Source organism: Arachis hypogaea, chromosome 14 (assembly GCF_003086295.3).
Source record: "Arachis hypogaea cultivar Tifrunner chromosome 14, arahy.Tifrunner.gnm2.J5K5, whole genome shotgun sequence".
Lineage (NCBI taxonomy): Eukaryota > Viridiplantae > Streptophyta > Magnoliopsida > Fabales > Fabaceae > Arachis > Arachis hypogaea.
This window is the reverse complement of record NC_092049.1, coordinates 16,480,939-16,494,782: the sequence shown is the minus strand read 5'-3', so window position 1 is coordinate 16,494,782 and position 13,844 is coordinate 16,480,939. Positions and strand designations below refer to the sequence as shown.

At 32.4% G+C, this 13,844-nt stretch overlaps 2 protein-coding genes across 2 annotated transcripts; both read left to right on the top strand.

The window, feature by feature from the left end:
- The first annotated feature begins 2,219 nt into the window (after positions 1 to 2,219).
- LOC112741696 (anthocyanidin 3-O-glucosyltransferase 5-like) lies at positions 2,220 to 3,391 on the top strand. Its single transcript, XM_025790767.3, has one exon. It carries the CDS (start codon positions 2,456 to 2,458, stop codon positions 3,209 to 3,211), a length of 756 nt encoding a protein of 251 aa, XP_025646552.3. The 5' UTR covers positions 2,220 to 2,455; the 3' UTR covers positions 3,212 to 3,391.
- Positions 3,392 to 4,263: 872 nt separating this feature from the next.
- LOC112741695 (protein FAR1-RELATED SEQUENCE 5-like) lies at positions 4,264 to 8,758 on the top strand. The gene is made up of 3 exons (XM_025790766.3): positions 4,264 to 4,510; positions 6,081 to 6,246; positions 6,366 to 8,758. Exon 3 carries the CDS (start codon positions 6,624 to 6,626, stop codon positions 8,589 to 8,591), a length of 1,968 nt encoding a protein of 655 aa, XP_025646551.1. The 5' UTR covers positions 4,264 to 4,510; positions 6,081 to 6,246; positions 6,366 to 6,623; the 3' UTR covers positions 8,592 to 8,758.
- Positions 8,759 to 13,844: the final 5,086 nt, after the last annotated feature.

Below are 13,844 nucleotides of genomic sequence, written 5' to 3'. Positions count from 1 at the left end.
TGTTGAAAATTGATGGTGGCTTTTGGATTCTTGTTGCTCTTGGCTTTTCGATTAGTTTTATATTTAATTTTTTTAAATTTACTAAAGATATTTGATATTAGGGGTATTTTGATAAGTTTAAAAAAATTTAGAGTCAATAATAATTTAACTAAAGATATTTGTTATTAGGAGTATTTTAGTAAATTTTAAAAAATTTAGAGTCAATAATAATTTAACTAAAGATATTTGTTATTAGGGATATTTTAGTAAATTTAAAAAAATTTAGAATCATAATAATCTTAATTAAAGATATTTGATATTAGGGGTATTTTAGTAAATTTAAAAAAATTTAGAGTCAACAATAATTTAACTAAAGATATTTGTTATTAGAGATATTTTAGTAAATTTAAAAAAAATTTAAAATCAATAATAATTTTAATTAAAGATATTTGATATTAGAGGTATTTTAGTAAATTTAAAAAAATTTAGAATTAATAATAATTTTAATTAAAGATATTTGATATTAGGAGTATTTTAGTAAATTTAAAAAAATTTAGAGTCAATAATAATTTAACTAAAGATATTTGTTATTAGGGATATTTTAGTAAATTTAAAAAAATTTAGAATCAATAATAATTTTAATTAAAGATATTTGATATTATGAATATTTTAGTAAATTTAAAAATAAAATAAAAATAATATTTTATTATATTTATATTTATTTAAAAAATTAGAGTCTAAAAAATTTAATTAAAAATATTTTATTTTATTATATTTATATTTTATTATATATATTTACTAAATTTAATCATTAATATTCTAATTAAAAATTATAAAGGTATTTTAGACAAAATATTCACAATTCCCAAATATATTAAATATGAACCAAACCAAAACTAAAATATTTCTAAGCATATTATTAATATTTCATAAATTTTATTTTTACAAATCAAACATAGAAATACTATATACTTGATAATATTATTCCAAGAAATTATATTCCTAATAATGATATTTTTAGGTATAAAAATTAATCCTCGAACCCACACACGTAAGAGAAACCAATTGAGATTTGAGTTTGAATTATGGTACTTGAGAATATTGTGAGTACCATTTATTTGTATGGGGAAGGGAATAAGTAAAAGGCAAAAATATATGTAAGAGTATGCAAAGAATTAGGAATTTTTTTTTTTTTTTTTTTTGTGGCATGGAGAGGGAAGAAAACAAAAGATAAATTGTATTGCTTCATTGGTCCAACAAAGTCATTGTCTAAAGTCAAAGGCTATAAGAATATTTAAAATTTTAAATACAATACCTCTTTAGATTTGAATGTTTAATACAATTTGGAAATAATTAATCTAAATTCTAAAGGAAACAAGTAGTCGAAAAACTAAGACTCTTCAATTAACCAATAACTTTTGTAGAAAAGTGAAAAATTTTCTCACCTCTTTCTTGTTTTTTTTCCTGTCTTTTACTTTTGACTTTTTGACAAGGGCTATTAGTGGTTTGATTACTTCTAAATATATACATAGCATTGTTCTAGTCTAAATACATATTAAAAAATAATAATAATAATAATAATAATAATAATAATAATAATTTATTTTAAATTTTAAATTTTAAATTTTAAATTCTAATCTTAAATATTATTTTTTTAAAAATAAAAGTTAAAAAATAATTTTACAATAAAAGTAAGCTAATTTAGAGCATTTTGTATAACAAGGGAAGCAAAGGGATTTCACTTTTATTATGGATGGCATATTGGTACTAATCTTGACATGATTTATGAGTAAAGTTGGATGGATATCCAATGCCCACTTAATTTTGAAAGGATCCAACATTGGCAAACACTTGCTAGTTGCTACACACATCAGTCACAATTTTTTTCATTTTCAGGCAAACTAATGCTGTTGTTTGTGTCTTAAGCAATAAATGTGGTGAGTTATAACATGCACCTATCAAAATGAGGTGAATAATACACCTTGTCCTTTTTGTTTTGTTGTCCCTTTCAAATAAATGACACGTGTAAAAATCTTTTATCATGTGACAAAGTACAAGTTGCTTTATTATCGTTTATCGGGTGTGCAAGTTTTATATGAAAATTTTATTTTTAGTCCAGTAGTGTCTATTTTGTAAATAATAAAAAAATTATAATACAAAGTTCGAAAATAGAAAATACATGTTTTTTGGTATCGTATGAAATACATATTTATTAAAACATTTCTTCCAGCATCGTTTGGGTCCTTGTTGTTCAAATATTGGCTTCCTGTTTTTTGAAGCCCAAATCAACCCATTGATCCGCACTCTTCTTATCCTTCTCCTTGTTCTTCCGTGACAGCGCTGATAATAACAAAGCCTCCGGCGAGTTTCTCCGATCCAACTCCCCGGCGGTTGCAAACCTCTCATCATCAGAACTGCTGATCTCCCCCTCAAGTACAATCTCGATGATGAATGGTACCGTTATCACATCAACAGGATGTCCAAGGTTTCTGGAATCTTGCTCAACACTTTCGAGGAGCTCGAATCGGAACCACTTCGAGCCATCGGAGAAAATAGTTTCTACAAAGAGATAGATACGCCACCGACTTTTCCGATCGGACCATTGGTAAAAGAAATCGAACCGGTTTCCAGAAGTAGAGAAGAATGTATTATGAATTGGCTTGATAAGCAGCCTTCGGGTTCTGTAGTGCTTGTGGCGTTTGGAAGCTTCGGGAGGTTATGTGCAGAGCAGATCAGTGAGCTAGCGTGGGGACTGGAGCTGAGTCAGCAGCGGTTTCTATGGGTGGCGCGTGCAGAAGAAGAGAAGGATCTTCCAGAAGGGTTTGCTGAGAGGACACGTGGGACGGGGATGGTGGTGGATTCATGGGTCCCGCAGGTGAGGGTGTTAGGGCACGTGTCAACGGGTGCGTTCTTGTCGCACTGCGGGTGGAACTCGGTGATGGAGAGTGTGTGCAACGGGGTGCCATTGATTGCATGGCCACTTCACGCTGACCAGATGATGAATGCCACCATGATAGCGGAGGAGATTGGGGTGGCTGTGAAGGTGAAGGTGTTTGGGAGGGAGGAGATAGGGAGAGTGGTGAGGGGTGTAATGGAGGGTGAAGAAGGGAAGGCGGTGAAAGAGAGAGTCAAAGAGGTCAAAGAGAGTGTGTTGAAATTGTTGGCCAAAGGTGAGTCAAGTTACGAGGCACTTGATTCTCTTATGCTTCTACACCGGAAGCTAATCACATGACAAATTTAATATTATGCATCTATTGATTACGGGAGTGTTTGGTTTAGCATTTTGAAAACACAGCAAGTATGTTTAATTTTTTTTTTAACGTCGGAACTTTTTATATGGTTATTTTTTCTTTTTCTGAACGCAAATATTATGCATCTATCGATTAAATCATCCCAGCAAAGTTTGCGACTATGTTACTCTATCTACAAACAACAATAATCAGCAGATATAATTAGACAATTGAATTAACTTTGAGTTATTAAGACAGCAGTATTTTTGTTCCCAAATTTTATATTATTTGGCTGCATAATCAGCATTCAGCAAGTCCATTATAATGTCTAATTAAAAAGTATATAAGTTATTATTGTGAACAAATAAATGTTACCAAATCATTTATCACATATAAAAGAAAATATTTATCACATATATTTATTTTTTGTTATGCTAAGTGTACATTAAATAAATTACCAAAATTTTATCTATATTTTGTTGGATCATATGAATGTACTAATAGTTACCCAAAAAAAAATATGAATGTTATTCATTATCAAAAAAATGAAGGAACACTCAAATATGACACTGTTTTTTGGGTTTGATAGCTGGGTATGACTAAACAAAAATGTTTTAGTTTGTGTTTTTGTTCCTCTAAGCAAACAGTCCAACTGTTCAAAATGGGGTATTTATGCAAATATTAATTTTTTAAAATGTCACTATATAATATATAATAACTACAGAAGTCTTTGTTTAAATAATAAAAAAAACCTGACAACAAGGCACAAACAGATGTCAGAAATTATTGGTGTATCATTCACCTCATCTTGTCAGGTGACAGGTGTAGGTTATAACTCACCCAATAAATGTACGGAAAATTATCACCTGTTCCACGGTATCTGACTGGAACATCAATGTTTCCAGTACGGACAGGTCAACCGGTTAAATTTGTCGTTTAGGAAAATAAGAAATTACTATTTGGTCTTTTAAATGTGTAATGGAAAAGTCTTATTTGGTCAGCTGGTAACATTGTTTAGTGATAAATAAGTTAATTGGCTCGGCGAGGCTTCTCTAACAAATAAACATATTTAATAAAAAATGAAATTCCCTTGTGAGCGCGCTGTACTCGGTTTTAGAGTGGTGTCAGAGTGAGTTTATTGAAAAAGATAGATGATGATTTTAAGGATACTCGTGTTTGGCCATGAATCGGAAGGTGAAGAATGCTATTAGGAGAAAATATTACCGCTCCGGCAATGTTACCTGAAGAGTGGGATATTATTGAAACCAGAAAAAATTTAGTATGATGCTTGGCGATTTGAGGTTAGTAAGGCAAATAAATGGTCATGAAAAATGATGAATGTAGTTAATTTTTCTGTTAATGTTTGGGTATTTTTTCAGAAATTTAGTTGTTGTATGAGCGGTGTTTTGGGGGTTAGGTTTTTCCTGTAAAAGAGTTGTTTAATGGGAATAAGGCGTGAATGTGAAAAAGTTCATTTTCAGATATACTGTTTGGATTTGAATGATTAAGTTTGGTGTTTGCATTGAGCAATTGGTTTTATGGCCATAGGCTGAATTGATAATAGGGCAATGTGTGAGTCATGTTTTAGCCGATACTGTACTAGTTTTGTGGCCATTGGGGTTGTTTTAGATGTAGTTTGATTTGCTTAGTTTTGTATTTTTTAGTAGTTTGGGGTATTTGAATAGTGTATTGCAGTCATGTAGGTATTTTTTAGCAGTGAATTGCATAAATAGAACAGTTATGAAGTGGTATAAAGATCTGATTTGTTTATTTCATATATTAGCTCTGGAATTAGATCTGTGATTTTTATTTTAATACCAGTGAAGACAGCGTGCATAGGTTGATTTAGAAATAATGATATTTATGAAAATATTAGAAATGTTGATATTCAGAGAATTTGTAATGCTTTAGTTTGAGTTTATTTTGCATCGTATAAAGTGTTACATAACTATTTGTGAGACTATTTATCATAAAAGTTGAGAGAGAAACTAAATTTGAGATTTGTTACTGTAATGCTTGTCTTAGTTGAATTTAAATTAAAAATATTTATAGTTATTTTAAATAATTTGAATTAATCAATAGCTGCTAAATCTTCATTGTGAGAAAATCCTGAATATTGTGTGCTGTATTAATTCAATTGTAGTTTGGATCGATGAATTAGAAATTTTAACAGCTTTAGTTTAAAATGTATTAGTTGGTGTACTCATATTTTCGACTATTGAATTAAATGGGGGTAGATAAAGAAAATGGAGGTGATTCTGAATTTTGATTATTTGAGAAAATATAACTTGTAAATTGGATGGGACTTGAAATTGAGAAAGAAAATGAGTATTATAATTTTGTCTCATTGGATTAAAAAAATTTTAATTGAAAAATTTTAATTTAATGGATATGAGGAATAAAAATTTTGTGAATTTATTTTGGGAGGAAAATTTTAAATTTTGTAAATAGTTAAGATAAGAATTTGAGTTAAATAGATTTGGATCTATTTTTTTTTTACCAAATGTATATGAAGATGATAAAAAAATAGAATAATAAATTATTAGAATACAGCTGAGTACATGTAATATATTTAAATATATTTTGATTGAGTCTTCGTTATAACAACTTTAGAATAATAATGTTTTGAAGTTCACTTAACGAGTTTAATGGAAATTGCAGCATTTGAAAGATCTATCATCAAAGTGATAGGGTCTCTTATTACTTATACAAGTATGATTTCGAAAATATATGAAATGTAAACATAAATTTTAAATTATTTTGATCATTAAGGAATTCAAAAGTGATACTGACAATGTTGGAGTTGCATTTATGATGGAAATGATAATTATGCATAAACAATTAACGTCTCAACATATTGTGAATTTACAGGTATATTAAAAGGGAAAACTGAAGGCACCTAGATCATATCGTTGGACGTTTGTGGAGGCAGGGGAAGGCACTGAAGAAAATGGAAGATGGTCCGACAACTATAGTTGACAATCTTGCGGGCATTTCAGATGCATTTGATACGGTTGATAGTGGTGGCTACTCAGAGGTGCATGTCATAATTATTTATAAATCGAATGTTATCTGATTAAATTTGTGACATTGTATTTGGCTTTAGAATAATTAACTCCTAATGAGTTTTTTTTGGTTTAATTCGTATATGTGCAGGACGTGACATCAGAAGCATTGAAGCAGACGCAGGAAAATGGCAGTATGTCTGTTGAAGGAATTTCTTTAACTGCCGATGATATTATACAGATGGAGTTTAGTGATCCTAAGCAGGCAGCACGTTTGTATGAGGAGTACAGCCATGTGAGAGGTTTTGGTATCTGACAAGGGAAGAAAATAAGAAACAAGAAAGGTGAATTTTTGCGATTCACTTATCTGTGCAACCGCGAAGGCTTTAGAGATAAGAAATGGCTTCAGATGCATCATCGTAAAAGGGAGCATAAGGTTGTTACTAGGTGTGGGTGTCCAGCTGAGATGCGGATAAAACCAAGAGATAGCACCGGAAAATGGTACGTGTCACGTTTTGTGGACAATCACAACCATGATCTTCTACCTGCCAAGTTTGTTGAGTACTTGCCTTCACACCGTAAAATTTCAGATGTTGACATAGTCCATTTGGATAGCATGAGACAAGTTGGGATATCAATTCCAAAAATATATGAGTCGATAGCTGCACAAGCTGGTGGTTTTAATCGAGTTTCATTTACTAAGCGAGACATGTACAATGAAGTTAGGCGGCAGCGAGCCCTTCAAAATGGCGATGTGAATGCTGCCTTGAGGGCGTTAGCCAATGCATCAAGGATTGATGATAGAATGTTTTGGCGGTATGAAGTTGGGGTTGGGAATCACATGTGTGATTTGTTTTGGAGCGATGGACGTAGTCAAGAAGACTACAAATTATTTGGAGATGTTCTTGCTTTTGATGCAACATATGGACGGAATAAATACAATCTTCCGGTGATTGTTTTTTCCGGGGTGAATCATCACATGCAAACTTGTGTTTTTGGCACTGCAATGGTTTCCTGTGAATCACAATCTTCATACGTGTGGGTCTTGACGAAGTTCCTCGAGTGCATGGGTGGAAAACCACCTACGGCGGTTATCACTGACGGGGATAGATCTATGCATATAGCAATCCAGCAAGTGTTTCCCGAAGCTCACCATCGGCTCTGTGCCTGGCATTTGATAAGGAATGCGACAACCAATGTTTGTAATCCAAGATTCACATCTTTGTTCAGACATTGCATGCTTGCAGACTTTGAGGTTGAAGAGTTTGAAATGCACTGGCAAGCAATGGTCGAAGAATGTGGGACAAGTGACCATGAGTGGGTTAAGGATTTGTACACGAAGAAGTCTAGCTGGGCAACGGCATACATTCGTGGTTCTTTCTTTGCAGGGATAAGGACAACCTCCCGGTGTGAGTCATTGCATGCAAAGCTTGGTCGCTTTGTTGAGAAGAGATATGGAGTCCTAGATTTTGTCACAAACTTCCAGCGATGTGTTGATTTTCTCAGAGACAATGAGGACGAGCTAGAGTTTCGTTCATCTTATGGCACCCCAGTCATTCAGACTCAGTTTCCAGAGTTAGAAAAGTCAGATGCGTTGTGTTATACAAGGGAAATTTTTGTTAGATATCGTGAGTCTCTAAAACGGTTGGTTCGTGTTACGATTGTGGAGTGCATCGAAGCAGATGATATTTGCGTTTACATCACACAGAAATATCGTCGGCCGGATAGGACATGGAATGTCACGCAGAATTCATCACAGGACACATTTCATTGTACTTGTCTCAGAATGGAGTCCTTTGGCCTCCCTTGTGTACATATCATTGCTGTTCTTGTTCGGTTAGACATTACTTCGCTTCCCAATAGTCTGGTTCTGCCGCGGTGGTCCAAGATAGCGAGAATGGATTTGTGCCGGGATAGGGTATGTAACCCACACATTGATCCAGAAGCAACTTATCGGGCAAGGATTAGAGCCCTACTTCAACACTGTAAGCAGCGTTTTGCAAAGGTTGCTTGTATGAGGGAGGAAGACTATAAAACATATTGTCAAAAGGTTGTGCATGAGACAAATATGTTGGAAATAAAGAATGGATTGCAATGTCAAGCTACAAGCACGCATTCTGTACCCTGGGAAGGGGGAGTAAAGGACCCAATAGGCGTTAGGACGAAGGGAACCGGCAGAGGCAACGAACCTGCAGGGTCTAGAGGCATTAAGCGAAGGAGATGCAGCACCTGCGGCGTTCTCGGGCATCGTAGGACGCGATGTCCAAATGGGCCCACACCATCGCGGCAATGTGCTCAGGAGCCGGATATACATCCTTCAACAGAGACATTTGAAACAGCAAGTCTAAACCCATTCAGAAATGATACTACATTCTAAGTTTCCTGAGGTTTACGTATTGGAATTGGATACATATTTATAAACTTCGCACTGAGTGGTAGATTTTAAGGACAAGGTAATGTGAATCGCGTATCTTGTGGCCATGTAATGGCTATTACACTTTTTCAAAACATTCTCAATTTTAAAATGCAGCTATTATTCTGCTATCTTGTTGTTAATTGTTTTCAAAATGATTTTAAATTTATAACTCTCTTGCTACTAATCGATTGATTTTTTCTTTTGGTGATCACTAAGATAAAGACGTCTATTTCATCTTTTGCTAAAGGTGTTTTCATGTTGTGTTTTAATTGGTTTCTGTATAGTTTATTCGGTGTTTCTCATCACATATCATTAAATTCCTCAAAAAATTCTTTCCAAAAAAATTACAAAACATTTAATTTGAACTAAAACAAAAAATGTTATAGATTAACTATTAGATTTTTTTAAAAAATTATTTATATACAAAAATATATCACATTCATAAATATATATATATATATAAAACAAGCTCTTAAAATTTTTATAAATAAAAAAATAATTAATTTATATTCGTACAATATATAAAACAATTACTATATTAATATTACATTATAGATTAAAATTTAGTAATTTAAATTTTGTTTTTATTTTTAATATAAGCATTAAAAATAAATAATTTTTTTATAACAAGATTTAGTGTAACAAAATATATATAATATTAATTAGTTTTTAAAAAATTCTAAAAAAATGGTATTTTCTAGTAAAGTGTTATTAGAAAATTAACATTATAAAGGCTAACGTCAACTAATATGATATAATAGGTTATTAAATAAGTTTAATACAAAACACATTGAATATAAACTTTTTTTTGAGTTTAAATTTTAAATAATTTTGAATTGAATTTCGAATATTTTTATTTTAAAGAGTTATAATATTTTAACATCATTTTTTTGTATCTTTTTAATTTAGTCTTTGATTTTTTAAATTATAAACCTTATTTATAATTAATAGTAATATTTTAACACCACCAATTAGTAACACATATAATAATATAAGAATAATTCTATTGTCATAATTATAATCTAACTTTATAAGCAATACAATATAATGAGGTAATATATAATTAATATAACTAAATTTTATCATCATCTATAGTCGCATTTCATGAATAATATAATTAAATTATATTATGTTTATAATTAAAATATCATTAAAAATACAAAAAATTATCATGATGGTTACTTTTTTCGTTCATAGGTTTTTAATTATTTTTGTTGTGAAAAGTCTATTTATTTTAATAATTAATTTTTTTCAAAAAATATAATCGAATAACACAAAAAATTCTAATGAAGAGTAATTTATTTATATATGATTAAAAAATAATTGAGTAATTATATGCGGTAAAAAATTAATATTATAAAAAAATTAAATTAAAATTTATTTTAAAATTAAAAATATTTTTTTTAAATTAAAATTAAAAATCCTGTTTTAATTTTTCAAAATTTATCTACAAGTAATTCTATAAATATTTTAGGATGAATAAAAATATTAAACTCGTAATAAAATTTATTCTAATAACATTTATTTTTATTGAAAAGAATTTTGTTTCCACCATTAGAGAAGAATGTCAAAGTTCCATACTTTTTGCCGTTCAACTTAATGCAGTTAAAATTTTGAATACTTTAAACTAAATCTTCCTCAATTCAATCTGGTTCTAATTTTCTTTAAATGGTTTATTTAATATTTCTAATTCCAATTTGTTTTGTATTTTGTATTGTTCAATTCATTTGACTTGTTACATATTTTAACTATATATCATGTATATGTTGTCGATTTGATTAAGATATTCGTACTCTAAATTTGTTTGACGGAGTACACTTTCACCCACCAGCAATTCATAGGTGGCAATTGATGATGAGATTTTGCATAGGACCACAACTTCTTATGGGCAACTAATTTATAACTAGTTTCTTAAATCATTAATTTTTTAGGATAATGTTAAAGGTTTAAAGTAAATCATAAAATATGTAACTTAAAGAAATTTAGTAGACAAAAATCAGCATTCAATTTTCATTGAACATGTTTACATAAATTTATATTATTTTTTCAGAAACATTCAATATAACTAATTGCCTTTTCATGAATTAAGATAAAAAGATAATCCAAGAATATATTATATGGAGCCACAAATTATAACCGATTTTTCTTAATGTATTGTAATCATATCTTACGCTAATAGTAGATAACAAAATAACCTAGGCTGTGAGTAAGAGGCTGTTCTATGTATAAAAAAAACCTTGATTTTTTTCTAATTAATAACAACCAGAAAATGACGTTACTTTACTTTTATAATTTTTTTTACCATATTCATGCTTTTGTTTTTTTAAATATATGTATATAAATATATATATATTCGACATCACTTCTATAAAAGCAGTGGTTACATGATACTGATATTTTAAAATCAATATAAGGTGATTTTCCAACAAAGTCACATTCATACTAAGTCTTGTTCAACACAAGAAACAAGTTTTACAATAAATCTTTTTCAACACAGTAAAAAAGTATACAAATTCACGTGGCAAGTTTTGAACTGGCCTTTTCTCAAAACAAAGAGAATAATTTTGTTTAAGAAAAAAACCTTTTGAGAATGTTAAATATGTTTCGATAACCTTGTTGGAGTAACTTTGTATTTGCTTCCACGATACTCACACATTCCATATAAAGTCAGTTATACTCATATAAATAAACAAACTGCACACCATCAAAATGCGCAGATGCTACAAAACCATGCACACTACCAAGATGTGGTAAGACTAAAGACTGAGAAAGCTGCCTCTAAGCAAAATAACTCCGTCAACTCTAAATCACATGGCCACTACCATGGCCATAACTATTCCAACTTACGTTAAACACGTAAAACCGCTCAGTGAGAGCCAAAAGAAAGAGACACGATTATTTCATTAAGCATAACAGCAAATTTTGAAAGAACTAGTCTTCCAAACCGTCTCGGTAGTTGTGAAAACTTATTTGTTTGGACCAGCAAGGTCACGCCAAGCCAGCCCTGCCTTCACCATAACATAACCTCTATGATGGTTGCCGTCCGACTGGATTATCTTGATTGCTGTCTTCATCCTAATGGTGTTAGTGTTCACCTAGTTTTGTTCGACGAATGTCCCCGAATGGTACGTTAATAATATGAAACATTCAAAGACAAAGATGGATCTAGCAGTATGACAAAACCTCCACAACAGAGTTATCTTACCTTTTGAGTTACTTTGTAGGTGTTGAAGGCTCCTTCATGTTGTAGCCAAGACAAACACCAGATGCCAGTATCCTTGCTACAGTTCGAAACATTTGTTTTATAAAAAATCTGTTTAACAATTCAATTTGGTTAACAATTAAAGTTTGACATACCTGCTTAGATTATTTGGGAGACCATCCGGGTAATGGAAGTTGCCCCAGGTTGTTGGGTCTGGGTTGGCATGCCTGAAGTTGCCGATGTTGCGGCTAATCATGAAGATCCTTCCCAAAGCTTGACACTGTAACCACATAATTTATCATAATCATTTTTTGGGTAAATTCAACAGATGTGAAAATAATTTTTAGCATGATATACTTAAGTATGAATTAATTTTTTAGTTACTCACGATGCGCCTCATATTAGCCTCTCTCCTAACCATAGTCTCCTAACCATAGTCTCAGTAGTTCTGCAGACGTCCAGTACATGTACTTTCTTATCCTTTACATCTATAATCATCAGATACCAGTCATCAGCAGCCTCGCAAATCGGCACCAAGACCTGCAAACGATACGTACTTAGAAAGATGCAAACATGATGTTGGAACTCATTATATAGATGTCTTCAACTTACATGGTGTAGATCGTTTGTCTCGTGCATCCACATCTTCTGGTAACTATTTTGAAGCTGCTCAGTCGATTTCTCACACAAGGCATCTCGGGCAAACACAGAGGGAAGGTACCATGTCTGAGGCGCCGTGTATTTAAGTGCTGCAATTGACCCCATCATGCATGTGGTGTTTAGAATCTGTGAAAACGAGTGATGTTACTACCAACCAGAGTGGAGTGCGTGTGATCATATTCGAGCTATGGTAGAAAATAGGAGTATCAGTTCGACGGATCAGATATAACGGCTTACTGACATCGGGGTGTACCGCGTGCTCTGGGCACATGAAAACTCCTCTGGCCATCTCAAACTCGTTGTACTTGAAAAGCACCTCCCTAAATTTACATAGGTAAAGGTATCATACATGGCTACTTTAATTTTGCTATGTGACAACAATATTAGAAATAGATGGGGACGTGAGATACAAAAGGGCAATACTTCGTACCCTAACTGATGTTCTCCTCCGAAAATATATGCAGCCACCTTATTTTGAACCATGGTGAGACACATTTCATTTGTAGGCCTAAAGCGCATCTCATAACTCTGGAAAAAGTTGACCATTTAAGAACATGGATAAACATAACCAGGTAGTTAAATTCATGTAACGTACAAAATGATAGATTTGGTCAAGGAAGGCTACCACCGGGATGGTTGGAAGTGCACAGATTAGGAGTACTCTTGCGTTGACGAAACCCTGTTGTTTACCTAACTACAGGAAGCATCTCCATTGGTTTCGCTTTGGACGCCGCCATGATCTCACGCAGCGCAGAAGATGGAGTCCATTCATTACGTGTGACAAAAACGCTTTCCAATTTGGGTGACTTTCGTGGCCTAACTGCACCTGGTGTAGACGAGTAAAGTCCAGCAACCTCTGACGTCGGCTCGAATTCACGCCATAGTGGCAGATTATGGAGTTCCTATACAGATGACACACCGTTGTGTATTACAAGTTAGTTTTTAGATAATTAGCAGATAATAAGACAAATGAAATTAATTTCAATAGACACTTAGAAATTGCACAAACCTTGTCTTCTAAAGATCTCTGCTTCGGTGAATTTCCATCAGTAGGTGAATTGAACATCTTCGGGATACCCCCGGCCTGTAAGGGTTCATGTAAGTTGGTTGAGCTACATCGGTTGAGCTGGTGATAATCCTTGGCGTGGACCTCAGCTCGTCGATGAGAAGATCATCATCTCCGTCGGGTGAATCACGGGCAATCATATCCAAAATTTGACCTTCTGGTGTAGCGAGCATCTGGCCTTTACCTTTATCCCGTGAAGAAAGAGTATGTGTGTAAGCCCTCCGTTTATGTGATGCTCCTTTCGTGTGGCTTGCATCAATAATAGCTACATTTGTGGCAGCGTTTG

What these genes read in the sequence shown, in the direction of transcription:
- LOC112741696 (XM_025790767.3), top strand. Translation starts at nt 2,456, where the DNA reads ATGTCCAAGGTTTCTGGAATCTTGCTCAACACTTTCGAGGAGCTCGAA.
- LOC112741695 (XM_025790766.3), top strand. Translation starts at nt 6,624, where the DNA reads ATGCATCATCGTAAAAGGGAGCATAAGGTTGTTACTAGGTGTGGGTGT.